At 40.7% G+C, this 27,840-nt stretch overlaps 4 protein-coding genes across 5 annotated transcripts; 3 read left to right on the top strand and 1 right to left on the bottom strand.

The window, feature by feature from the left end:
* Nucleotides 1–303: 303 nt before the first annotated feature.
* On the top strand, nt 304–7,201 carry LOC133534300 (protein Jumonji-like). Of its 2 annotated transcripts, XR_009802005.1 has the most exons (4): nt 304–1,189; nt 1,904–2,065; nt 2,624–5,047; nt 6,529–7,201. XR_009802005.1 is itself a non-coding variant. In XM_061873403.1 (3 exons), exons 1-3 carry the CDS (start codon nt 1,004–1,006, stop codon nt 2,750–2,752), a joined length of 477 nt encoding a protein of 158 aa, XP_061729387.1. In that variant the 5' UTR covers nt 304–1,003; the 3' UTR covers nt 2,753–7,201. The 2 variants fall into 2 exon arrangements, 1 of the variants encoding a protein (XP_061729387.1); XM_061873403.1 differs by having other exon boundaries at nt 2,624–7,201.
* Nucleotides 7,202–8,810: 1,609 nt separating this feature from the next.
* Nucleotides 8,811–12,894, top strand: LOC133534305 (uncharacterized protein K02A2.6-like). Its single transcript, XM_061873409.1, has 2 exons — nt 8,811–12,738; nt 12,890–12,894. Exons 1-2 carry the CDS (start codon nt 10,998–11,000, stop codon nt 12,892–12,894), a joined length of 1,746 nt encoding a protein of 581 aa, XP_061729393.1. The 5' UTR covers nt 8,811–10,997.
* Nucleotides 12,895–15,245: 2,351 nt separating this feature from the next.
* On the bottom strand, nt 15,246–17,449 carry LOC133534304 (uncharacterized protein K02A2.6-like). Its single transcript, XM_061873408.1, has 2 exons — nt 15,402–17,449; nt 15,246–15,250 (listed from the first exon to the last, which is right to left on the bottom strand). Exons 1-2 carry the CDS (start codon nt 17,140–17,142, stop codon nt 15,246–15,248), a joined length of 1,746 nt encoding a protein of 581 aa, XP_061729392.1. The 5' UTR covers nt 17,143–17,449.
* Nucleotides 17,450–17,671: 222 nt separating this feature from the next.
* LOC133534303 (uncharacterized protein K02A2.6-like) lies at nt 17,672–25,169 on the top strand. The gene is made up of 2 exons (XM_061873407.1): nt 17,672–21,527; nt 24,094–25,169. The coding sequence occupies exons 1-2, from the start codon at nt 19,787–19,789 to the stop codon at nt 25,167–25,169; spliced, it is 2,817 nt and encodes a 938-aa protein (XP_061729391.1). The 5' UTR covers nt 17,672–19,786.
* Nucleotides 25,170–27,840: the final 2,671 nt, after the last annotated feature.

The following is a 27,840-nucleotide window of genomic DNA, read 5'->3' as shown; positions in this document are numbered from 1 at the left end:
ATTTAACACATGATTAAAAAAAATAAGGATCTAAGTCAAATGGCGTTCTAAAGGTTTTAATAATGTGTCGAATGATCTCAGTAAATTTACTGTGGCCACGAAGTTTTCTTTGACAATCCACCTCTATTTCAATTTCTCTTTGGTAAAATAGATCACTGCAGATCGACGTGGCACTCAAAAAGGACCATAATTCAGTAATGAATAACTTTTCGATTACAATTTTTCAATTTTACATTTATACAGTAAATAGGCCACAAGGGCACTTTTACACGTCAACATGGAATTTACATACAAACAAAAACAAGCACATCAACAATTATAAAATACAATTAATTGAAAATATTAATGCAAAATAAAGTATTATTGTTTAAAGAAAAAAGTAAGTAAACTATTATTATTACTTAGAGATGTATGAAGTCTCTAAATGTTGAATTACAAAAAAAAAACAAACAGATACAAAAAGAAATCTAAAATTACTTAGAGGTGTAAATATCTCTAAATGTCAGAACTAAATGATTTTTATCAAATTATCCTTAGAGATGTAAAGAGTCTCTAAGAGTCAAAAATTCAGTATAATTAAAACATTCATCAGGATAAAAGAAACATACGAGAACCGAATGAGGTGTCTCTCTAAGACTAATTTGATAAAAGTCATTTAGTTCTGACATTTAGAGATATTTACACCTCTGGATAATTTCAGTTTTTTTTTGTATCCCTTTTTTTTATTATTATTATTTTAGTAATTTTTTTGTAATTGTATTTTATACTTAATTGTTGATGTGCTTGTTTTTGTTTGTATGTAAATTCCATGTTGACGTGTAAAAGTGCCCTTGTGGCCTATTTGCTGAATAAATGTTGAAGTTGAAGCAGACCAGTCTCCACATGGCTTTATTCCAGGTACGGCATCCCTCGCGACGAAAGCGCAAATTTCCGTCGCGCAGTAGAAACACTGTGCCCCGCCTACTGTCAGAACAAGTCCATCTGGCTGGCCTCCGAGATCACCATGGTGCCACCCAACATCCTCAGCGAGCATGGAGTGAAGCTGTCAAGGCTGCTGCAGCGGCCCGGGGAATATGTCCTGGTGTTCCCCGAAGCCCATTCCTGCTCAATAACTACTGGGTTCGGGATATCGGAGAGTGTATACTTTGCATCAAACGCTTGGCTGACGGATGTGTTTAAACTGTTTCAAGTGAGTTTTTTTTGTTGCTATTTAAAGGGAATGACATAATAAAAAAAAATAGGGAGTTATCTTTTTCTTTTTCACACTCCATAACTCCCATGGGAACAATATAGCCCTTTGTCCTTCGGTACACCTGCATGAAATAATAATACATTGTGCAACGAGGGGGGTAAGTGAAATTTTGGATACGAGGGTGGTAATTCCCGACAGCCGGAGGCTGGAGCCACCCGAGTTTGCAATATTCTTACCCCCGGAGTTACACACAATGTTTCTCATCACACTTGCGAAGAAAAAACTAAATTATAAGCCAAATAATTCTTAAATACGGTGATATATCAAACATTCGTCCGCCATTTTGTAATTTCTTGGCAGGTGAGGCATCGAAGGCACAGACATAGTCGGCATTCAGCCACGATTGAAAATTATATAAACATATTTTAAACGGCTGTTAAATTAATCAAATTAAATAATTTTAAACATAAACAAAAAAAGTTAAATTATAAACGTTAGTATTTTAAGAGTAAAACTCATTTATGCTACTCGGTTTGTATGAATAAGTGACATAATTAAAAAAGAAGCTTTAACTCCCTAGGGAGCTATAGCTTTTTCTTGACAATCCATAACTCCCGCGGGAACAAAATAGGCCTTTGTCCTTCAGCACACCTGCATGAAATAAGATCTTTTTCGAGCAAGTGTGACGAAAATAACGTGTTATGGCAACAGGAGCTGCGCAACAGCTGCGAGCCGACCATGTTCTCCCTGGAGCAGCTCCTCCTGAACGGCAGCGCCGACTCCTCGGCCCCTCACCAGGTGTGCTCCGTGCTGGCCACGCTGCTCAGCGCCGAGCTGGAGCACCGCCGCGCCCTCGACCACAAGGGGCTCAAGGTAACGCGCCCGTGTTGCACAGAATACGTCCCTGCCCTGTCTGAGAAAACTAAGTGTATATAGATTCAATCCGCACGGCGGGACCCGCTTGTGGGAGGCCGATGGGATGAAATCACTGTCACAGTCACTGATGGGTTCGAAGGACCAAAAGATGTACGGGTCGTACATCTGAGCTGATATGATTCTTGATGGTTGATTGTGGTCTTGATGGAAACACTGATTTTGGTATATGCATTTATTGATAACCAAGGTATATGAGTACTAGCTAGGAGCACGTATAAACGTAAACTAATTCATAAATCGATGTATGGCGTAATCGCAAATACAGCAATTATTATAAAGTCATTATATTTAATTTAAACGCTGACACGAGAAATGTGCGATGCTTGCATTGTACACAGGCCGTCCCCACATTATGGGACATCGAGGGAAACCTTAGATATAAGACATAGGACATTTTGCTAAAAGGAAACTTTATTTTTAACCGACTTCAAAAAAGGAGGATTAAGAGATGATTGAATTAATTATTGATTCTTTATTCCGACATTTTATTTGCAGGTGCAAGAACGTCCCCCATCGTCGGCGCCGCTCAACACGTCGTACTTCCGCGCGTGGAACACTCGCGACCAAGACGAGTGCGAGTACTGCCGCTCCACCCTGTTCCTGTCCAAGGTTAGACATCACTAAACGTAGCTCGCAGTATCAACCCCCGCCGCCGCCGGTCACGTAGTCCGCGCGTGGAACACTCGCGACCAAGACGAGTGCGAGTACTGCCGCTCCACCCTGTTCCTGTCCAAGGTTAGACATCACTAAACGTAGCTCGCAGTATCACACCCCGCCACCGCCGGTCACGTAGTCCGCGCGTGGAACACTCGCGACCAAGACGAGTGCGAGTTCTACCGCTACACGCTGTTCCTGTCCAAGGTTAGAAATCACTAAACGTAGTTCGCAGTATCAACCCCCGCCGCCGCTGGTCACGTAGTCCGCGCGTGGAACACTCGCGACCAAGTCGAGTGCGAGTTCTACCGCTACACGCAGTTCCTGTCCAAGGTTAGACATCACTAAACGTAGCTCGCAGTATCAACCCCCGCCGCCGCCGGTCACGTAGTCCGCGCGTGGAACACTCGCGACCAAGTCGAGTGCGAGTTCTGCCGCTCCACCCTGTTCCTGTCCAAGGTTAGACATCACTAAACGTAGCTCTCAGTATCACACCCCGCCACCGCCGGTCACGTAGTCCGCGCGTGGAACACTCGCGACCAAGTCGAGTGCGAGTTCTACCGCTACACGCAGTTCCTGTCCAAGGTTAGACATCACTAAACGTAGCTCTCAGTATCACACCCCGCCACCGCCGGTCACGTAGTCCGCGCGTGGAACACTCGCTACCAAGACGAGTGCGAGTACTGCCGCTCCACCCTGTTCCTGTCCAAGGTTAGACATCACTAAACGTAGCTCTCAGTATCACACCCCGCCACCGCCGGTCACGTATTCCGCGGCCTTATAGCCATGCACTTATAATCATTTTCTCAAGTTCCGCGCGTACAGGACAACACTCGTCTTGTTAACACATTACGTAACTATGTCGAAAGTTTAAAGGGCCATATTTACTGTAAAACGTTGTACGATACATGTGAGAATTTCCTATTTTTCGCCCTTGTATCGTAATGTACAGTCGCCATCAGATATATCGGAGCGGTCGAGGTGCTCAAAAATATCTGAACACGCACTTTTAACGCCTTGATAATAGACGTGTGTTCAGATATTTGGCTGTTATTTGGGTTAGTAAATATTTCATAGAAAGTTTATAATATGCGTGTAGATAAAATAGTGTACGTAACTGTACATAATTAGGCATTAAAACACTCGTGTGATCTTTTTAAGAAACTCACTTCGTTCGTTTCTTAAACCCACACTCGCGTATTTTAATGCCTTTTATTATGTAGCAGTTACCATAACTACGATTACAACCCTTTAACTTTTCGACATAGTTACATAATGTGTTAATTTACGCACTAGTGCGGAAAAGTAGCAGCATGTGTACTGTAATAGTACATTGTGCAACGAGGGGGGAAAGTGAAATTTTGGACACGAGGGTGATAATCTAAGACTCGAGTTTGCAATATTCTTACCCCCGGAGCTACTTTATAGCACTAGTGCGAAAATTACCATATTACGCTAGGGAGTTATAGCTTTTTCTTCACAATCCATCATTCTGAAATCCTGCGTCGTTCTGGCCTCTATGGTATGGAGGCTCTACTAATGCAGCGACAGCTAGGGTGGTGTGGACATGTCCTCCGTATGGATGACCGCCGGTTGCCCAAAACCGTATTCTACTCTGAATTGGTGGAAGGCAAACGCAAGCACGGCGGTCAGCATCTGCGTTACAAGGACGTGCTCAAACGACACCTGAATGCTTGCAACATCAACCCTGAGCGCTGGGAGGAGCTTGCTGCAGACAGAGCATCTTGGCGGTCCACCATTTTTAACCACATCAAATCGTTTGAGGAAAACCGCCTCAATGCCTTAGATACCAAACGCCAACAACGTAAAGAGAGACCGAAGCCCTCTTACACGTATACATACAACGCGTCTGGCCAACTCTATTGTAACACCTGTAAAAGAGTCTTTAAGACCAAGTTCGGCCTGGCCAGCCACATTAGGGCCCATAATCGGCGTAATCCGTAATTGCTGAGGTCGCCGTCATCGAAATCGATGAGGAGGACTATATATGAAATAAGATCTTTTTCGAGCAAGTGTGATGAAAATAACTATTATTGTATAGGTGACCGGGCTCACGGGCCGCAAGTCCGCCGTGTGCCCCGAGCACGCGCTCCGCCTGCTGGAGACCAGGAAGCACAAGAACGTGGATCTGCACACGCTCGAGTTCCTCTCGTCGTTCACCACGCCCGCGCTCGAGGAGATGCTGGAGCGGCTCGACGCGCGCACCGCCGGCGACCAGAGCGCCCACGCGGACCCCGAGTAGAGGTCAGTCATATTCACATTTATTTTACGAGGGGGGTGGGGTTAGGGTCGGCAACGCGCATGTAACTCCTCTGGAGTTGCAGGTGTACATAGGCCACGGAGACTGCTTACCATCAGGCAGGCCGTATGCTTGTTTGCCACCGACGTAGTATAAAAAAAAAGCATACATTGTCATTTTTTTTTTTAATATTATAGGACATTACTACACAAATTCCGAAAAACTCATTGGTACGAGCCAGGATTTGAACCCGCGACCTCCGGATTGAAAGTCGGACGTCATATCCACTCGGCCACCACCGCTTCCTTATGTACGAAATATCATTTTTAAATAGTATTTATAAATATTTATATATTATATATATCGTTGTCTAAGTACCTTCAACACAAGCCTTATTGAGCTTACTGTGGGACTTAGTTAATTTGCTTTTCGGTGAAGGAAATCATCTTGAGGAAACCTGCATACATCTGCGAAGAAATTCAAAGGTGTATGTGAAGTCCCCAATCCGCATTGGGCTAGCGTGGGGACTATAGCCCGAGCCCTCTCGCGTATGAGAGGAGGCCTGTGCCCAGCAGTGGGACGTATATAGGCTGAATTATTATTATTTTATTAACATAAAACAATAAATTGTGCCTAATAATAACACAGGTAAGGAGTAAATAATAAAAATCTGTAGAAATAAGAAATAAAATATCAATATTAATTCATGTCAAAAATTTATTGGTTTTTTAAAGCTATTCAGTCAGAAGTCCAGTTACGGAAAAGTAGACCTTCTGGATTAAGAAAGATTTCAATTTTGAGACAAATCCGAGATAGCTAGGTGTGTTTTTTATACATGTTATGTAACCCTCTTCAATTCTCAGTCTAAAGTGAAGTCATTAGTAATAGGCTGAATCAACTTTTTTTGTTTTGTTATTCTGTCCCGTTGTCCAAGGGACAACAGTGGCACAGTTTGTTTGAAGAGACGTTGTATGCCGTTCTATTAACATGCTTAGTAGGGGGCCCATTATGGACATTGGTTATAACGACCACAAAAACGCAAGTTTAATACATTTAAGTACCATAGAATCAGTATTTCAATGAACTTTTGTCCCCTGGACAACTAATCGTAACCATGGCAACGAGTGACGCTAAAAAGTTGATTCTCCCAATAGTACATTGTGCAACGAGGGGGGTAAGTGAAATTTTGTACGAACTAATTCGATAATATCGAGCCTTTTCTAAAAACCCCAAATTAGGTTGCGTTGTTTTATCACAGAGTTCCTATGTCCACCTCTTGTCTCCATCATCAGATCAGCTCGATGGTACCATAATATTGCATTGTCACCCGAGTTACATATGTATGCAAAATTTCAGCTCAATCGGAAACCGGGAAGTTGGTCAAATTTAACTTGCAAGATTTGTTTACAGACAACGGTCAGGTGAAAGTAAATAAAAGCTTGTTAAAATTATGTCTATTTAAAAAAATTGCGATATTTTCTTTTAGACGAAACCAGTGCATCCACTCAAAATGCCTCAGGAGCACACTGCAGCCGTCGACAGAAACGGCCGGAGCCCCTTCACTGATGTTTCCAGGCCGAATAGGGCTTACGATTCCGGGATCCCGCGCATTTAGTCCCACTTGTTGTGGGATTCCGATCCCGCGGGATTCGGGATGTAGTTTGTATCGTCAGCCTCCCATCTTACAAGCCGGGAGATAACGTTGCCATTTTTTTAAACTGCGCACCGCATAAGGTACCTACGCCAAAGGGTACTTAAACTGGCCTACTTCCAAAATGGTTTGCTATTGTGAAATCAGTCAAACAAGTTCGTTAATAGAAAAAAGCGCGGATTTCAAATTGTCTATGGGACGATAACATTTCGCGCATACATTTTTTAAATATGCCACTTTTTTTCTACTGACTGAAATTGCTTGACAGACCATAAGTGTGAATTTTGCGTCCGTATTCGCTAGTGTCATAGACAAAACTACAAGTTCACGTAAAATATAAGCAAAATAAAAACGGGCCTTATTTGGAGCAGGTACCTTATTTTTGATGATTTTAACAAACGTGCGTTTTGAATATTTAGAAAATAATACTTTTTGTTTAAATGAAATTAATTTAGTTTTCATTTATAATGGTAATTTGTAAAAGAGGGGTCCTCTATTAATAACATCACACGAGGGGGAGGGAGGGGTACAAAAATGTGACAGGGGGGGGGGGGGGGGGGGGGACATACCTTATTTTTGATGATTTTAACAAACGTGCGTTTGAAGAATATTTAGAAAATAATACTTTTTGTTTAAATTAAATTAATTTAGTTTTCATTTATAATGTTATTTTTTAAAATAGGGGTCCTCCATTAATAACATCACACGAGGGGGAGGGAGGGGTACAAAAATGTGACATGGGGGGGGGACATACCTTATTTTTGATGATTTTTGATTTTAACAAACGTGCGTTTGAAGAATATTTAGAAAATAATACTTTTTGTTTAAATTAATTTAATTTAGTTTTCATTTATAATGTTATTTTTTAAAATAGGGGTCCTCCATTAATAACATCACACGAGGGGGAGGGAGGGGTACAAAAAATGTGACATGTGACATGGGGGGAGTGAACAGCTTTGTGACGTCACTTAACTTCACATATAAACAAAAATTGTACAGCTAAATAACTAGTTTTTGCAACGATATATAGTTTTATTGCGTGACATTTTATTCCTCATCGGTTTCGTGTCATAAAATTTCTAAATTGATATTAATAAAAATATTTTTTTATTAAAATAATACTTCATTCTAATTGCTTATTTCAGTTATTTCGTTAAAGAGATTGACAAATATGTGACGACACACCAGGGGGGAGGGTTGCCTAATGTGACCAGGTGTAACAAGGAGGCAAAAATTCATGCGATGTAATAAACTGATGACCCCAGACGTGTAAGAAAAAAAAAAACAAAAATAATGATACAAATTGTATGGCATCGTACTTGTGGGCCAGCTTCGTATATGGCGGGGTTTAACACTAACCCCCTTATTCATAAACGTGTACTAAAGTTACGATGCCGCTGATCATCGTTCGTCCCTTTCCGACGTATTGGTATGATGGAAAGGGACAAACGATGATCAGCGGCATCGTAACTTTAGTACACGTTGATGAATAAGGGGGTTCATGAATAAAAGGAGTTCATAAAATGAACCGGGGGCTTTACGTCCAAAGCTTTAAAAGGGATAGTAATAGTGCAATTTGCCGCCAGGGGCAGCACTAGCACATACCGTAAACCATAGAGTAACATACACTACCATCACAAAGTTTAATACCAAACACGGAATATGCATATTTGCATTTTTCATTTAATTTTTTTTTTACGAAAATTCTACTTTGCAGTAGGTACCTACAATCCGAAAAATAAAGCGTTAAACGATTTATTAATCAGAATTTATTAAAAAAGACATAAGGTAGAAGTACTAGTGCTCGACACTGCACTAGTCACCGACATGGGCACTTTATTTCATGGAAATATAGGTTAAATTTGAACAACGAAGATTTTTCTGTATTCGATCTTAATCCTTGTCACTTTGACATAAAGTGCCCAAGTCGAGTACTAGTGCAGCGTCGAGCACTAGTACTTCTACCTTATATATATAATAATAAAAAAAAAATCATAGTTCCTCATCGAAAAATCCTCGACGCTTTTCCACTACAGAGTAATCATTTATGATACTAATAAGCTCCAAGGGTAAGGGTGAGGTTAAGGGTTTGTCCAATGGCTAAGGTCATCCTGTATACTATGCATTAAACAGTTTATAGACAAGTTTTCGCAGATCATTCGTTACAAATAAATATGACATTGATGTATTACGGCGGTTGATTTACAGTTTGTGCTAGTGGCGCCTACGCAGAATTTTGCGTAACCTATTCCGCGAAATCTACTTTTTTTCAATGTTGTAAATGTGTAACATTAAGTTAATTTAAGTTTAGTAATGTAAAACGTAAGATAGCGAAAAACATGAACCATAGCGTAACAAGGGTCGTCAGTACTGAACTATCTACAGTGGACTGTACATAGTTTAGTACGTGGATAATACTGAAAGTTTCTGGAATGAGCCATTTAGAGGTCACGCAATGAAAATCTTGAAAATATAACTTGTTTGGAAATTGTATTATTTTTAGATACAATTTGTTCGGTGATGATTTGTATTTTTGGAATGCTGTTTGAAAATTATATGTCAGGGATTTTATAAATATTAAAAAAAAAGATTTCAGGAGCTTTCAGTATGACCTAAGTACAAGTGATTACAATCACGTCTAAAAATATCGATATGTGTAAAGTGCCAATAATAGTATAGACGAACTTGTTGGCCATATATTAAGGTAGTGTATACATATATTTGGCACTTTGTCCGTATCGTCATTTTGAGACGTGACTGTACAGATATTAACACATTCAGTGCTAGCGCAAGCCGATAAGGTAGTAATATCTTTAGGTATTTAAATAAAAGTAAACAAAATCTACCCTCAAATGGCTCCTCAAGCCAGTAGAGGGTAGATGAAAACATTACATGATCAAATAATGTAGGTTAAAGTCAGATCGTTCAGTGACAGATCCAGGCGGTTTTGTATTTGGTTGGTTAACCAATAAATGTTATAACTACCCGAAAATGTATAAATGATTTGTTTAATTTTATTTAAATACCTAAAGATACAGAGTTATAGGGAAAAACGCCTGCGAACAGAGAACCCGCCTAGCGCGTCGTTGGAAGTGAATGTGTTAAAAACGATTACATAATAATATTAATTATGAATAACCCACCATTAATATACCTCGTTTTTTTGCATTAGAAAAAGGATAAACAATCTTGACGTGCCTTTTTAATAAAAAAACGTTTAAAAAAATAGTCTTCTTGGTGTGCCATCATCTCACGTCGGCGCCCATCTCTCGGAATTTACTTATATATAGGTACTTATGAAACCAAATTAATGTAAATGATAATAAAATATATATAAGTAAATGTTTCGACGACCGGTCTGGCCTAGTGGGTAGTGACCCTGTCTACGAAGCTGATGGTCCCGGGTTCAAATCCTGGTAAGGGCATTTATTCGTGTGATGAGCATGGATATTTGTTCCTGAGTCATGGGTGTTTTCTATGTATTTAAGTATTTATAAATATTTATATATTATATATATCGTTGTCTAAGTACCCTCAACGCAAGCCTTATTGAGCTTACTGTGGGACTTAGTCAATTTGTGTAATAATGTCCTATAATATTTATTTATTTATTATTTATTTATTTATTTACATAATGGATATATACCGAGGTGTTACTATAATTAGGTTAAATCTAAAATAGGCCCTTGAGGCATTGTGCAATCAAGGTAATAAATATCGATACGGACAAAGTAACAAAAATATGTACACACTACCTTAATGTATTGGCATTAAGGTCGCGTATTGAATGTAGTTTTAAGTTGCCGCTGTTGCCCATAAAGTCGTGCATACATATTTTTGGCACTTTGTCCGTATCGATATTTAACACATTCACTGCAGGGGACCCACCTGATGGGCGCTCGTGAACTTTGTTCAGATGCCGGACAACCCGCTGGGCGGGTTGTTTTGTACGCAGCTATAGACCACCGGTTTCTGGGGTAGTGCGCCGTTTTTTGTCTGGCAGTGAATGTGTTGACTTTACCAAGGATGCTGGCGGCGTTTCCATCTGCATATAAATTGTTACATACTTCATGTAAATTATTTTTCAAGTTTTTTTTTATAGACACGTCAGGATTGTTTACTTTCAATGCTAAAAGACGGGGTGACGTGTATGCGCCCGCGCCGCCCCCCACCTCAGTAATAAACTAGCTTCGCTATATACCGGTCGTTGGTCATTTCGCTCCCCAAGTACTTCCCACTGGCGACGAACGGACGTTACCTTGCGCGTGTGTGTGGTTATTATTTAAAAAATCTGTTTTTAAATCATGTCAAATCTCCTCGGAAGTTTAACCGCGTTTGACCACAATTCCCAGGAATGGGAGATTTTTAAAAGCAGATTAGTGCAATATATTAAGTTAAATGCGGTAACGGCGGACAATGAGTGTGCTTTACTTTTAACTCATTTAAGTGACGAGACATACCGACTGGTAAGGAACTTAGTGCATCCGAAGAAAGTCGAGGATTCTAAGTTCGAGGAGCTAGTAGCGGTGTTAGATAAACAATTAGCACCAAAACGTTGTATTTTCGTCGAACGGGCGAAATTTTACGAGGCGACGCGTGACGTTGCAGAAAACATCGAACAATGGGCGGCTCGAATAAGTGGACTTGCTGTACGCTGCGAGTTTGGAGCCCCCTTGGATGAGCTGCTTAGGGACAGATTCGTGCTGGGGCTGAGCGTAGGCCCAGAGCGCGACCGGCTGTTCGAGCAGGATGCTGCCACGTTAACGTTCGCGAAGGCCGTGGAAGTGGCCCAGAAGGCGGCGTATGCTAGGAGCGCACGTACTACGTCTGTTCCTGCTGCCGTCGTGCAAGTCAAGCAGGAGCCGGTGTACCGGGTGGGTACAAGTCGCCCTGGTACCGGGGGGTCCTCCGACTCTCGACGCTGCTCCGTCTGCGGGCTTAAGAGCCACGACGCAAGTAAATGTAAATACAAGAACTACCGCTGCCAGGGATGTGGACAAAAGGGGCATCTAAAAAAGGTGTGCAACGCTGAGAAGGCGAAACAGTGTCGTGTTAACTGCATTCAAGCTGACCTTGAGGGATCAGCTGAGGCTTCTCAGAGTGCTGAAGGTTGCAAGGAGTGCGAGCTATTTAATTTAAGGTACGTTAATTATGCACCAATATTATTGGATGTAGATCTTAACGGTAAAAAGTTAACAATGGAACTTGATTGCGGTTCAGGCGCGAGTGTGATAAGTGACAAATTATATTATAAAACGTTTTCGGACACTAAATTAAAAAAATGCGATTTAAAAATGTGTTTCTACAATGGTCATCAAGTCACGCCACTGGGCTATTTCACTACAAAAATAACATATTTTAAACAAACGCATGACATAGATATTTATGTTATGGAGAATGGTAGTCGTTTAGGTCTATTGGGCCGTGATTTTATGACCAAGTTTAACATGTATTTTGCGATTGACAAACAAAGAATTAATTTTGTTAGTTCGGAATCGTTTCAAAGTGAATTACCGCGGTTGCTAAGCGAATATTCGAGCCTTTTTAGTGAAGACTTAGGTAAATTTAATACATTTCAAGTAGAATTGAGATTAAAAGAAAATGTTACGCCTAAATTCTTTAAGCCTCGTACGGTTCCTTTTGCTATTAAAAATAGGGTAGAGGAAGAAATTGACAGGCTCGTTGGTTTAGGAATATTGGTACCGGTAACATTTTCTAAATATGCGACACCTATAGTGCCGGTTTTAAAGGATAACGGCAAAATAAAGATAGCGGGTGATTTTTCCGTAACGCTCAATAAAGATATGATAATAGATAAGTATCCTATGCCCCGTATCGAAGAGGTGTTCGCGCGGCTCGGTGGCGGTAACCGTTATACGAAACTCGACCTTAGTAACGCATATAATCAATTTGTTTTATCAGACGATTCACAAGAGCTCACTACTATAAATACAACAAAAGGGTTGTATAAGTATACGAGGCTCGTGTATGGACTAGCCAACGCGCCGGCTATTTTCCAACGCGCAATGGAGACACTCCTAGTAGGTATAGAAGGAGTCAGCTGTTGGCTCGATGACGTATGCGTAACGGGACCTACTGATGAATTGCATTTATCGCGATTACGGGAGGTTTTAAAAAGGTTTCATGACTCGGGTTTAAGATTGCAAAAAAGTAAATGTGACTTTTTTAAAAACAGTGTAACTTACCTCGGTTTTGTAATAGATAAAAAGCGGCCAAGTGCGAGTCGGACTCGCGCATGAAGGGTTCCGTACAATTTAAGACGTATTAAAAAAAAATCTTCTTACTAGATCTTGTTCAACATTTTACCACTTTGGACACACATTTTTACACTTTGGAAGTGTCTCTCGCGCAAACTATTCAGTTAGAAAAAAATGATATTAGGAACCTAACTATCATTTTTGAAGACCTATCCATACATACCTTACACGTATATGTTTGATGAAAAAAATTTTTTTTTAAATTTTATGACGTATTAAAAAAAAACTACTTACTAGATCTCGTTCAAAACAATTTTCGGTGGAAGTTTACATGGCAATGTATATCATATATTTTTTTTAGATTTTTCATTCTGTTATTTTAGAAGTTACGGGGGGGGGGACACACATTTTTACCACTTTGGAAGTGTCTCTCGCGCAAACTATTCATTTTAGAAAAAAATGAAGAAACCTCAATATCATTTTTGAAGACCTATCCATAGATACCCCACACATTTTACCACTTTGGACACACATTTTACCACTTTGGAAGTGTCTCTCGCGCAAACTATTCAGTTTAGAAAAAAATGATATTAGGAACCTAACTATCATTTTTGAAGACCTATCCATACATACCTTACACGTATATGTTTGATGAAAAAATTTTTTTTTAAATTTTATGACGTATTAAAAAAAACTACTTACTAGATCTCGTTCAAACCAATTTTCGGTGGAAGTTTACATGGCAATGTATATCATATATTTTTTTTAGATTTTCATTCTGTTATTTTAGAAGTTACGGGGGGGGGACACACATTTTACCACTTTGGAAGTGTCTCTCGCGCAAATATTCATTTTAGAAAAAAATGAAGAAACCTCAATATCATTTTTGAAGACCTATCCATAGATACCCCACACGTATGGGTTTGATGAAAAAAGATTTTTTGAGTTTCAGTTCTAAGTATGGGGAACCCCCAAAATTTATTGTTTTTTTTCTATTTTTGTGTAAACATCCTAATGCGGTTCATAGAATACATCTACTTACCAAGTTTGAACAGTACAGCTCTTATAGTTTCGGAAAAAAGTGGCTGTGACAGAATCGGACAGACAGACGGACATGACGAATCTATAAGGGTTCCGTTTTTTGCCATTTGGCTACGGAACCCTAAAAATGGTCTACGTGCATGTCCTAAGAAAACCGAGGCTATTTTAAACGCGCCTAAACCGGCAAATATTTTAGATGTTCAGCGTTTTTTAGGTCTTCAAAAATGATATTGAGGTTTCTTCATTTTTTTCTAAAATGAATAGTTTGCGCGAGAGACACTTCCAAAGTGGTAAAATGTGTGTCCCCCCACCCCGTAACTTCTAAAATAACAGAATGGAAAATCTAAAAAAAATATATGATATACATTGCCATGTAAACTTCCACCGAAAATTGGTTGAACGAGATCTAGTAAGTAGTTTTTTTTAATACGTTATGAAATTAAAAAAAAAAAAAATTTTTCATCATACCCCTACGTGTGGGGTATCTATGGATAGGTCTTCAAAAATGATATTAATGTTTCTAATATCATTTTTTTCTAACTGGAATAGTTTGCGCGAGAGAACCTTCCAAAGTGAAAAAAAGTGTGGTCCCCCCCCCCGTAACTTCTAACATAACAGACTGAAAAATCTAAAAACCATATATGATATACATTGCACTGTAAACTTCCACCGAAAATTGGTTTGAACGAGATACTAGTAAGTAGTTTTTTTTTAATACGTCATGAAATTAAAAAAAAAATTTTTTTTTCATCCTACCCATACGTGTGGGGTATCTATGGATATGTCTTCAAAAATGATATTAATGTTTCTTATATAATTTTTTTCTAAACTGAATAGTTTGTGCGAGAGAACCTTCCAAAGTGAAAAAAAGTGTGTCCCCCCCCCTGTAACTTCTAAAATAACAGAATGAAAAATCTAAAAAAAATATATGATATACATTACCATGCAAACTTCCACCGAAAATTGTTTTGAACGAGATCTAGTGAGTAGTTTTTTTTTAATACGTCATAAAATTTAAAAAAAAATTTTTTCATCAAACATATACGTGTAAGGTATGTATGGATAGGTCTTCAAAAATGATAGTTAGGTTTCTAATATCATTTTTTTCTAAACTGAATAGTTTGCGCGAGAGACACTTCCAAAGTGGTAAAATGTGTGTCCAAAGTGGTAAAATGTTGAACAAGATCTAGTAAGAAGATTTTTTTTTAATACGTCTTAAATTGTACGGAACCCTTCATGCGCGAGTCCGACTCGCACTTGGCCGCTTTTTATCTATTACAAAACCGAGGTAAGTTACACTGTTTTTAAAAAAGTCACATTTACTTTTTTGCAATCTTAAACCCGAGTCATGAAACCTTTTTAAAACCTCCCGTAATCGCGATAAATGCAATTCATCAGTAGGTCCCGTTACGCATACGTCATCGAGCCAACAGCTGACTCCTTCTATACCTACTAGGAGTGTCTCCATTGCGCGTTGGAAAATAGCCGGCGCGTTGGCTAGTCCATACACGAGCCTCGTATACTTATACAACCCTTTTGTTGTATTTATAGTAGTGAGCTCTTGTGAATCGTCTGATAAAACAAATTGATTATATGCGTTACTAAGGTCGAGTTTCGTATAACGGTTACCGCCACCGAGCCGCGCGAACACCTCTTCGATACGGGGCATAGGATACTTATCTATTATCATATCTTTATTGAGCGTTACGGAAAAATCACCCGCTATCTTTATTTTGCCGTTATCCTTTAAAACCGGCACTATAGGTGTCGCATATTTAGAAAATGTTACCGGTACCAATATTCCTAAACCAACGAGCCTGTCAATTTCTTCCTCTACCCTATTTTTAATAGCAAAAGGAACCGTACGAGGCTTAAAGAATTTAGGCGTAACATTTTCTTTTAATCTCAATTCTACTTGAAATGTATTAAATTTACCTAAGTCTTCACTAAAAAGGCTCGAATATTCGCTTAGCAACCGCGGTAATTCACTTTGAAACGATTCCGAACTAACAAAATTAATTCTTTGTTTGTCAATCGCAAAATACATGTTAAACTTGGTCATAAAATCACGGCCCAATAGACCTAAACGACTACCATTCTCCATAACATAAATATCTATGTCATGCGTTTGTTTAAAATATGTTATTTTTGTAGTGAAATAGCCCAGTGGCGTGACTTGATGACCATTGTAGAAACACATTTTTAAATCGCATTTTTTTAATTTAGTGTCCGAAAACGTTTTATAATATAATTTGTCACTTATCACACTCGCGCCTGAACCGCAATCAAGTTCCATTGTTAACTTTTTACCGTTAAGATCTACATCCAATAATATTGGTGCATAATTAACGTACCTTAAATTAAATAGCTCGCACTCCTTGCAACCTTCAGCACTCTGAGAAGCCTCAGCTGATCCCTCAAGGTCAGCTTGAATGCAGTTAACACGACACTGTTTCGCCTTCTCAGCGTTGCACACCTTTTTTAGATGCCCCTTTTGTCCACATCCCTGGCAGCGGTAGTTCTTGTATTTACATTTACTTGCGTCGTGGCTCTTAAGCCCGCAGACGGAGCAGCGTCGAGAGTCGGAGGACCCCCCGGTACCAGGGCGACTTGTACCCACCCGGTACACCGGCTCCTGCTTGACTTGCACGACGGCAGCAGGAACAGACGTAGTACGTGCGCTCCTAGCATACGCCGCCTTCTGGGCCACTTCCACGGCCTTCGCGAACGTTAACGTGGCAGCATCCTGCTCGAACAGCCGGTCGCGCTCTGGGCCTACGCTCAGCCCCAGCACGAATCTGTCCCTAAGCAGCTCATCCAAGGGGGCTCCAAACTCGCAGCGTACAGCAAGTCCACTTATTCGAGCCGCCCATTGTTCGATGTTTTCTGCAACGTCACGCGTCGCCTCGTAAAATTTCGCCCGTTCGACGAAAATACAACGTTTTGGTGCTAATTGTTTATCTAACACCGCTACTAGCTCCTCGAACTTAGAATCCTCGACTTTCTTCGGATGCACTAAGTTCCTTACCAGTCGGTATGTCTCGTCACTTAAATGAGTTAAAAGTAAAGCACACTCATTGTCCGCCGTTACCGCATTTAACTTAATATATTGCACTAATCTGCTTTTAAAAATCTCCCATTCCTGGGAATTGTGGTCAAACGCGGTTAAACTTCCGAGGAGATTTGACATGATTTAAAAACAGATTTTTTAAATAATAACCACACACACGCGCAAGGTAACGTCCGTTCGTCGCCAGTGGGAAGTACTTGGGGAGCGAAATGACCAACGACCGGTATATAGCGAAGCTAGTTTATTACTGAGGTGGGGGGCGGCGCGGGCGCATACACGTCACCCCGTCTTTTAGCATTGAAAGTAAACAATCCTGACGTGTCTATAAAAAAAAACTTGAAAAATAATTTACATGAAGTATGTAACAATTTATATGCAGATGGAAACGCCGCCAGCATCCTTGGTAAAGTCAACACATTCACTGCCAGACAAATATAATAATAAAAAAAAAATCATAGTTCCTCATCGAAAAATCCTCGACGCTTTTCCACTACAGAGTAATCATTTATGATACTAATAAGCTCCAAGGGTAAGGGTGAGGTTAAGGGTTTGTCCAATGGCTAAGGTCATCCTGTATACTATGCATTAAACAGTTTATAGACAAGTTTTCGCAGATCATTCGTTACAAATAAATATGACATTGATGTATTACGGCGGTTGATTTAGAGTTTGTGCTAGTGGCGCCTACGCAGAATTTTGCGTAACCTATTCCGCGAAATCTACTTTTTTTCAATGTTGTAAATGTGTAACATTAAGTTAATTTAAGTTTAGTAATGTAAAACGTAAGATAGCGAAAAACATGAACCATAGCGTAACAAGGGTCGTCAGTACTGAACTATCTACAGTGGACTGTACATAGTTTAGTACGTGGATAATACTGAAAGTTTCTGGAATGAGCCATTTAGAGGTCACGCAATGAAAATCTTGAAAATATAACTTGTTTGGAAATTGTATTATTTTTAGATACAATTTGTTCGGTGATGATTTGTATTTTTGGAATGCTGTTTGAAAATTATATGTCAGGGATTTTATAAATATTAAAAAAAAAGATTTCAGGAGCTTTCAGTATGACCTAAGTACAAGTGATTACAATCACGTCTAAAAATATCGATATGTGTAAAGTGCCAATAATAGTATAGACGAACTTGTTGGCCATATATTAAGGTAGTGTATACATATATTTGGCACTTTGTCCGTATCGTCATTTTGAGACGTGACTGTACAGATATTAACACATTCAGTGCTAGCGCAAGCCGATAAGGTAGTAATATCTTTAGGTATTTAAATAAAAGTAAACAAAATCTACCCTCAAATGGCTCCTCAAGCCAGTAGAGGGTAGATGAAAACATTACATGATCAAATAATGTAGGTTAAAGTCAGATCGTTCAGTGACAGATCCAGGCGGTTTTGTATTTGGTTGGTTAACCAATAAATGTTATAACTACCCGAAAATGTATAAATGATTTGTTTAATTTTATTTAAATACCTAAAGATACAGAGTTATAGGGAAAAACGCCTGCGAACAGAGAACCCGCCTAGCGCGTCGTTGGAAGTGAATGTGTTAAAAACGATTACATAATAATATTAATTATGAATAACCCACCATTAATATACCTCGTTTTTTTGCATTAGAAAAAGGATAAACAATCTTGACGTGCCTTTTTAATAAAAAAACGTTTAAAAAAATAGTCTTCTTGGTGTGCCATCATCTCACGTCGGCGCCCATCTCTCGGAATTTACTTATATATAGGTACTTATGAAACCAAATTAATGTAAATGATAATAAAATATATATAAGTAAATGTTTCGACGACCGGTCTGGCCTAGTGGGTAGTGACCCTGTCTACGAAGCTGATGGTCCCGGGTTCAAATCCTGGTAAGGGCATTTATTCGTGTGATGAGCATGGATATTTGTTCCTGAGTCATGGGTGTTTTCTATGTATTTAAGTATTTATAAATATTTATATATTATATATATCGTTGTCTAAGTACCCTCAACGCAAGCCTTATTGAGCTTACTGTGGGACTTAGTCAATTTGTGTAATAATGTCCTATAATATTTATTTATTTATTATTTATTTATTTATTTACATAATGGATATATACCGAGGTGTTACTATAATTAGGTTAAATCTAAAATAGGCCCTTGAGGCATTGTGCAATCAAGGTAATAAATATCGATACGGACAAAGTAACAAAAATATGTACACACTACCTTAATGTATTGGCATTAAGGTCGCGTATTGAATGTAGTTTTAAGTTGCCGCTGTTGCCCATAAAGTCGTGCATACATATTTTTGGCACTTTGTCCGTATCGATATTTAACACATTCACTGCAGGGGACCCACCTGATGGGCGCTCGTGAACTTTGTTCAGATGCCGGACAACCCGCTGGGCGGGTTGTTTTGTACGCAGCTATAGACCACCGGTTTCTGGGGTAGTGCGCCGTTTTTTGTCTGGCAGTGAATGTGTTGACTTTACCAAGGATGCTGGCGGCGTTTCCATCTGCATATAAATTGTTACATACTTCATGTAAATTATTTTTCAAGTTTTTTTTTATAGACACGTCAGGATTGTTTACTTTCAATGCTAAAAGACGGGGTGACGTGTATGCGCCCGCGCCGCCCCCCACCTCAGTAATAAACTAGCTTCGCTATATACCGGTCGTTGGTCATTTCGCTCCCCAAGTACTTCCCACTGGCGACGAACGGACGTTACCTTGCGCGTGTGTGTGGTTATTATTTAAAAAATCTGTTTTTAAATCATGTCAAATCTCCTCGGAAGTTTAACCGCGTTTGACCACAATTCCCAGGAATGGGAGATTTTTAAAAGCAGATTAGTGCAATATATTAAGTTAAATGCGGTAACGGCGGACAATGAGTGTGCTTTACTTTTAACTCATTTAAGTGACGAGACATACCGACTGGTAAGGAACTTAGTGCATCCGAAGAAAGTCGAGGATTCTAAGTTCGAGGAGCTAGTAGCGGTGTTAGATAAACAATTAGCACCAAAACGTTGTATTTTCGTCGAACGGGCGAAATTTTACGAGGCGACGCGTGACGTTGCAGAAAACATCGAACAATGGGCGGCTCGAATAAGTGGACTTGCTGTACGCTGCGAGTTTGGAGCCCCCTTGGATGAGCTGCTTAGGGACAGATTCGTGCTGGGGCTGAGCGTAGGCCCAGAGCGCGACCGGCTGTTCGAGCAGGATGCTGCCACGTTAACGTTCGCGAAGGCCGTGGAAGTGGCCCAGAAGGCGGCGTATGCTAGGAGCGCACGTACTACGTCTGTTCCTGCTGCCGTCGTGCAAGTCAAGCAGGAGCCGGTGTACCGGGTGGGTACAAGTCGCCCTGGTACCGGGGGGTCCTCCGACTCTCGACGCTGCTCCGTCTGCGGGCTTAAGAGCCACGACGCAAGTAAATGTAAATACAAGAACTACCGCTGCCAGGGATGTGGACAAAAGGGGCATCTAAAAAAGGTGTGCAACGCTGAGAAGGCGAAACAGTGTCGTGTTAACTGCATTCAAGCTGACCTTGAGGGATCAGCTGAGGCTTCTCAGAGTGCTGAAGGTTGCAAGGAGTGCGAGCTATTTAATTTAAGGTACGTTAATTATGCACCAATATTATTGGATGTAGATCTTAACGGTAAAAAGTTAACAATGGAACTTGATTGCGGTTCAGGCGCGAGTGTGATAAGTGACAAATTATATTATAAAACGTTTTCGGACACTAAATTAAAAAAATGCGATTTAAAAATGTGTTTCTACAATGGTCATCAAGTCACGCCACTGGGCTATTTCACTACAAAAATAACATATTTTAAACAAACGCATGACATAGATATTTATGTTATGGAGAATGGTAGTCGTTTAGGTCTATTGGGCCGTGATTTTATGACCAAGTTTAACATGTATTTTGCGATTGACAAACAAAGAATTAATTTTGTTAGTTCGGAATCGTTTCAAAGTGAATTACCGCGGTTGCTAAGCGAATATTCGAGCCTTTTTAGTGAAGACTTAGGTAAATTTAATACATTTCAAGTAGAATTGAGATTAAAAGAAAATGTTACGCCTAAATTCTTTAAGCCTCGTACGGTTCCTTTTGCTATTAAAAATAGGGTAGAGGAAGAAATTGACAGGCTCGTTGGTTTAGGAATATTGGTACCGGTAACATTTTCTAAATATGCGACACCTATAGTGCCGGTTTTAAAGGATAACGGCAAAATAAAGATAGCGGGTGATTTTTCCGTAACGCTCAATAAAGATATGATAATAGATAAGTATCCTATGCCCCGTATCGAAGAGGTGTTCGCGCGGCTCGGTGGCGGTAACCGTTATACGAAACTCGACCTTAGTAACGCATATAATCAATTTGTTTTATCAGACGATTCACAAGAGCTCACTACTATAAATACAACAAAAGGGTTGTATAAGTATACGAGGCTCGTGTATGGACTAGCCAACGCGCCGGCTATTTTCCAACGCGCAATGGAGACACTCCTAGTAGGTATAGAAGGAGTCAGCTGTTGGCTCGATGACGTATGCGTAACGGGACCTACTGATGAATTGCATTTATCGCGATTACGGGAGGTTTTAAAAAGGTTTCATGACTCGGGTTTAAGATTGCAAAAAAGTAAATGTGACTTTTTTAAAAACAGTGTAACTTACCTCGGTTTTGTAATAGATAAAAAGCGGCCAAGTGCGAGTCGGACTCGCGCATGAAGGGTTCCGTACAATTTAAGACGTATTAAAAAAAAATCTTCTTACTAGATCTTGTTCAACATTTTACCACTTTGGACACACATTTTACCACTTTGGAAGTGTCTCTCGCGCAAACTATTCAGTTTAGAAAAAAATGATATTAGGAACCTAACTATCATTTTTGAAGACCTATCCATACATACCTTACACGTATATGTTTGATGAAAAAAATTTTTTTTTAAATTTTATGACGTATTAAAAAAAAACTACTCACTAGATCTCGTTCAAAACAATTTTCGGTGGAAGTTTGCATGGTAATGTATATCATATATTTTTTTTAGATTTTTCATTCTGTTATTTTAGAAGTTACAGGGGGGGGGGACACACTTTTTTTCACTTTGGAAGGTTCTCTCGCACAAACTATTCAGTTTAGAAAAAAATTATATAAGAAACATTAATATCATTTTTGAAGACCTATCCATAGATACCCCACACGTATGGGTATGATGAAAAAAAATTTTTTTTTTTAATTTCATGACGTATTAAAAAAAAAACTACTTACTAGATCTCGTTCAAACCAATTTTCGGTGGAAGTTTACATGGCAATGTATATCATATATTTTTTTTAGATTTTTCATTCTGTTATTTTAGAAGTTACGGGGGGGGGACACACTTTTTTTCACTTGGAAGGTTCTCTCGCGCAAACTATTCAGTTTAGAAAAAAATGATATTAGAAACATTAATATCATTTTTGAAGACCTATCCATAGATACCCCACACGTATGGGTATGATGAAAAAATTTTTTTTTTTTTTAATTTCATAACGTATTAAAAAAAACTACTTACTAGATCTCGTTCAAACCAATTTTCGGTGGAAGTTTACATGGCAATGTATATCATATATTTTTTTTAGATTTTTCATTCTGTTATTTTAGAAGTTACGGGGGGGGGGGACACACATTTTACCACTTTGGAAGTGTCTCTCGCGCAAACTATTCATTTTAGAAAAAAATGAAGAAACCTCAATATCATTTTTGAAGACCTATCCATAGATACCCCACACGTATGGGTTTGATGAAAAAAGATTTTTTGAGTTTCAGTTCTAAGTATGGGGAACCCCCAAAATTTATTGTTTTTTTTCTATTTTTGTGTAAACATCCTAATGCGGTTCATAGAATACATCTACTTACCAAGTTTGAACAGTACAGCTCTTATAGTTTCGGAAAAAAGTGGCTGTGACAGAATCGGACAGACAGACGGACATGACGAATCTATAAGGGTTCCGTTTTTTGCCATTTGGCTACGGAACCCTAAAAATGGTCTACGTGCATGTCCTAAGAAAACCGAGGCTATTTTAAACGCGCCTAAACCGGCAAATATTTTAGATGTTCAGCGTTTTTTGGGCATGGTAAATTATTACCGCGGTTTCGTACCTAACGCGTCAGGCATGCTGAGCCCTCTCCACGAATTATTGCGCAACGGGGCAAAATGGGAGTGGGGTTCCCGACAGCAAGAGGCTTTTGAAAGCGTAAAAAAAGAACTGTGTTCAGATCGGGTACTGGGTCATTTCGACCCCGCGGCACAGCTGGTGTTATCAGTAGATGCTGGGCCTGGCCTTGGTGCGGTTCTGAGTCAACGTGACCCACAAACGGGAGCGGAACGGCCGCTTGCTTTTGCCTCGCGATCGTTAACCCCTAGTGAGCGAAATTACAGCCAAATTCAGAAGGAAGCTACTGCCTTAATATTTGGAGTAAAACGTTTTCATCAGTATTTATATGGTAGACAGGAACCATTTATCTTAAAAACGGATCATCGACCATTATTATCCATTTTTGGTAAAAAGGTTGGAATATCCGTAATGGCGGCGTCTCGACTTCAGCGTTACGCGATTATACTGTCGGCCTATAACTATGACGTCCAATACATAAGTGGCTCGAAAAATATAGTAGCGGATTATTTTTCTCGCGCGCCGCTGCCGGAATGTGACGATGAAGAGGATGAGGGAAATATTTCTTTTCTAAAATTTTTAGACGCAAGTGTGGCACCAGTAACATTTGATGATTTAAGGCAAGCTACCGAAGCTGATCCAGTGTTGCAAACTGTAATTAAGTATATGAGCCACGGATGGCCACGAAAAATCGTTTGCAGTTCAGTTATGCCCTTTTTCAATTGCAAAGCTGACCTGGAAGTAGATGACGGTTGCTTGTTTCGTGGTCATCGGGTAGTTATTCCGACGTCGTATCGTAATCAGATATTACAGGACTTACACTCTGGTCACTTAGGCATAGTAAAAACAAAGAGTATCGCGCGTAGTAAATTGTGGTGGCCAAAAATCGATTCCGATATCGAACAATGGATAGGATCATGTGCAGTTTGTGTGGCCACGCGACCCTCCCCGCCGCGCGCCGCGCCCGCGCCTTGGCCTCGCCCTCCGGCCGCTTGGCATAGGATACATATCGACTCCGTGGGAGGAACTCCTATCGCTGTCGGGTCAACGATGAAGTACCTGGGACTCGTCCTCGATAGCAAATGGAGGTTCGTAGAGCATTTCAAGCGCCTGGCACCTAAGTTGATGGCTGCAGCCGGAGCGCTTGGACGGATTCTCCCAAATCTGGGCGGACCGGGAGGGGCCTGCAGGCGGCTCTATATGAGTGGCTTACGCTCAATGGCGCTTTACGGGGCGCCAATATGGGCGGATACCCTGAGGTCTAAAAGTGCGGCCCTATTGCGTCGACCGCAGCGCCCTATAGCCCTCAGGGTTGCTCGAGGGTACCGTGACAATTCACATGTGGCAGCCGGCCTGCTGGCTGGAAGCCCGCCATGGGACCTTGAAGCCAAGGTGCAGTCCGCTGTCTATTGGCGGGTGCAGGCTGCTAGGAGGGAGGAAAACTGGCCCGCCCCTCAAGAAGTTCGCCAGTGGCGGGAAGAGGCGCGAGAAGTGCTCTTCGAAAAGTGGTCGGAGCGTTTAGAGATCCCGGGAGCTAGCCGGGACCTGGTGGCTGCTATTCGGCCCGTTCTGAAGGAATGGGTCGAACGCAAACATGGCGCACCCTCCTTCCATCTCACACAGCTCCTGACGGGGCACGGCTGCTTCGGCTGGTACTTGTGTGAGAGGGTGGGAAGAGAGCCAACAACGGCGTGTCACCACTGTCGCGGAGGAGCCGTGGATACGGCCAAGCACACGCGCGAAGAGTGCCCTGCGTGGGCGGAGCCTCGCGCTGTCCTGTCCACGGCTATAGGAGGTGACCTCTCACTGCCGGCGCTAATCCGCCGCATGGTGGACAGTGAGGAGGCATGGGCGGCAGTGACCTCCTTCAGTGTCACCGTCATGACGCAGAAGGAGGCGGCAGAGCGAATGCGCGAGGATGATGCGAGCTCGCTCCCTCAGCGCCGCAGGAGGCCGGGCAGGCGGCGAAGAGCCTTCGCGGCCCGAATGCTGCCACCCTAACGGAACCCTGCGGGTGATGGGTCGGGAGTTCCATCACCCGCCTGAAGAGGTTCCGAGCTGGAAGGCCCTCGCGTGTTCCGAGGTGCCTTCAGTGAAGTAGGCTGCTCGAGCAGCCCGAAAAGATGGTCCCGCAAGGGCAACGCCGGCAGGGTATCGGTGGCCTGCCACCGTGTTCCCGAAACCCCGTCAACAAAGCGAGCGCCAGAACACCCCAGGGGGTTTAGTCCGTGGGAGTCGGACATACCCACTCGGCTTCTCCCGGGCCAGTGGGATCCATAACGGATTCCCCCTGGGTCATCAAAAAAAAAAAAAAAAAAGGATACATATCGACTACATGTCATTTGAGCAGCGGGTATACTTAATAGTTATAGATGCGTATAGCAAATGGCTCGAATGTTTGTTTATGAAAGGCGGTACGTCTACACGATCTCTAATACTCGAGTTGAAAGAATTGTTTTCAAGGTTTGGCGTGCCACATGTTATTGTATCAGATAACGATGTTAAAATTAAGTCAACAGAATTTGAGCATTTTTGTGCGATGAATGGCATTAGATATGTAACATCACCTATTTATCATCCTGAAAGCAACGGACAAGCCGAAAATTCTGTAAGAATATGTAAAAAGATGTTAAAATGTATATTATCTACCGGCAATTCCCATACAGATGTACATAATAAGTTATTAGGATATTTATTTGAATATCGAAATACATCGCATTGTTCTACTGGCGTATCGCCAGCGCAAATCATGTTTGGCCGTAGTTTGAGGTCGCGTTTGGATCTGGTCTTACCTCAACGTAAAAATGATTTTGGTTTAAAAAACCACAATGAAGAGCTGCCTTGTAGACAATTTAAAGTGGGGGATAAAGTATGGTTAAGATGGTTTACAGCAAGAAAACAATTTTGGACTTTAGGTTTTATACAAAATATAATTGGTAACCGGATGTTTGAATTATATGTTAACGATTACAATGTTTTGTGCAAACGGCACATTGATCAGATTATAAGGTATACGGGGACCACAAAATGTGACAGTGATGTAAGAAAAGGTGAGGACGATGACAAGTACACGTGGTTCACTCCACCACCGCCCTCGGCATCGCCGCCATCTTCGCCCCCATTACCAAGTGACGAATTAAGTAATTCGCCTCCTTCTCCAACGACTGTGACTCAGCGGTCGGATCCCGTTTCCGACGAAATAGGAAGTGAGGAGTGTAACACAGAGTTACCGGTGGAAAAGGAGGCAGAGCAAAGTTCAACGGACACAGGTTCGAATGTGGAACCTGCATCCTCATCCGTCGCGGATAGCGCCCCCGCGCCGCCGCTACGGATTGGCCCGACCTTGAGGCCTAGAACTAAGAAAATAGATTATACATTGTAAAAAAAAGGAGTAGTAAGTAAGTGTTAGTTTTAATTCTTTGTGTTTTCTTATTGTTATCAGGTTTCAAAATTAAAGGGGAAGGAGTGACGTGTATGCGCCCGCGCCGCCCCCCACCTCAGTAATAAACTAGCTTCGCTATATACCGGTCGTTGGTCATTTCGCACCCCAAGTACTTCCCACGGGGTCTAGTCACGTCTGAACGCCACGATTGAAGTGCCAAAAATATGTATACACGACTTTATGGTCCATATATTAGGGTAGTTTATACATATTTATGGCACTTTGTCCGTATCGATATTTTCATTAGTGACCGTACCTATAGTATATGTAATTATGTTTAAGAATGTTGTTTCAGTTGCAGCTGTTGCAATGTTCAACTGTAGGTTAAGTTATTTCTCTAAAGATGGTCAAAGACTGAATTAAAAAAAAAGTAGATTTAATATAACATTCGTCCATTTGATAGTCGTAAATGTATCGTAGAATTAATAACGTTTGTGTTAGTAGTCGTGAGTACATAATTAAGGAAGTACATTATATTGATTACTAGAATTCATCCCAAATGATAATCAAAGGGAGGAAGTCCAATTAGGGCCTGTTTCACAATGTCCAATAAAATCCTGAATAAGCTACTTGCCACTTATCTGACGAATAAAGTCAATTTTGGCGTTTCACAATAAAGATATGATAAAGAAAGAACATTGTGAAACATGCCCTTAGACTAGAAAATCACAGAATCAGAGATTGAAGTTGTACAGCAAACCGATTATAAAACAACTTTACATCATATCTTACTTAACTTTACTTATTCAGTTCAAGGAAAAATAAACCGTATTCCATTGGAACAGTGTTTCATTTGTTTTGTTTCGTTCAATTTTCAAATAAAATAAAATCATCTGTGTTCCCTGCACTATATTATAGGACATTATTACACAAATTGACTAAGTCCCACAGTAAGCTCAATAAAGCTTGTGTTGAGGGTACTTAGACCACGATATATATAATATATAAATATTTATAAATACTTAAATACATAGAAAACACCCATGACTCAGGAACAAATATCCATGCTCATCACACGAATAAATGCCCTTACCAGGATTTGAACCCGGGACCATCGGCTTCGTAGGCAGGGTCACTACCCACTAGGCCAAACTGGTCGTCTAAATCGTCGTCTGAATGGCTGGGCCAAGCGAGCGAATGTAAACTTTACTTCAATCAATAAATTTTTCGTGTTATGGCTCCATCAAGGTGTTGATGGTTCTACCAATGTCGAGGTTGGATAAGACACGG

Source organism: Cydia pomonella, unplaced genomic scaffold (assembly GCF_033807575.1).
Source record: "Cydia pomonella isolate Wapato2018A unplaced genomic scaffold, ilCydPomo1 PGA_scaffold_81, whole genome shotgun sequence".
In the NCBI taxonomy this organism is placed as follows: domain Eukaryota; kingdom Metazoa; phylum Arthropoda; class Insecta; order Lepidoptera; family Tortricidae; genus Cydia; species Cydia pomonella.
Note: the sequence above shows the minus strand (reverse complement) of the source record. Positions and strands in the feature narration are given on the sequence as shown.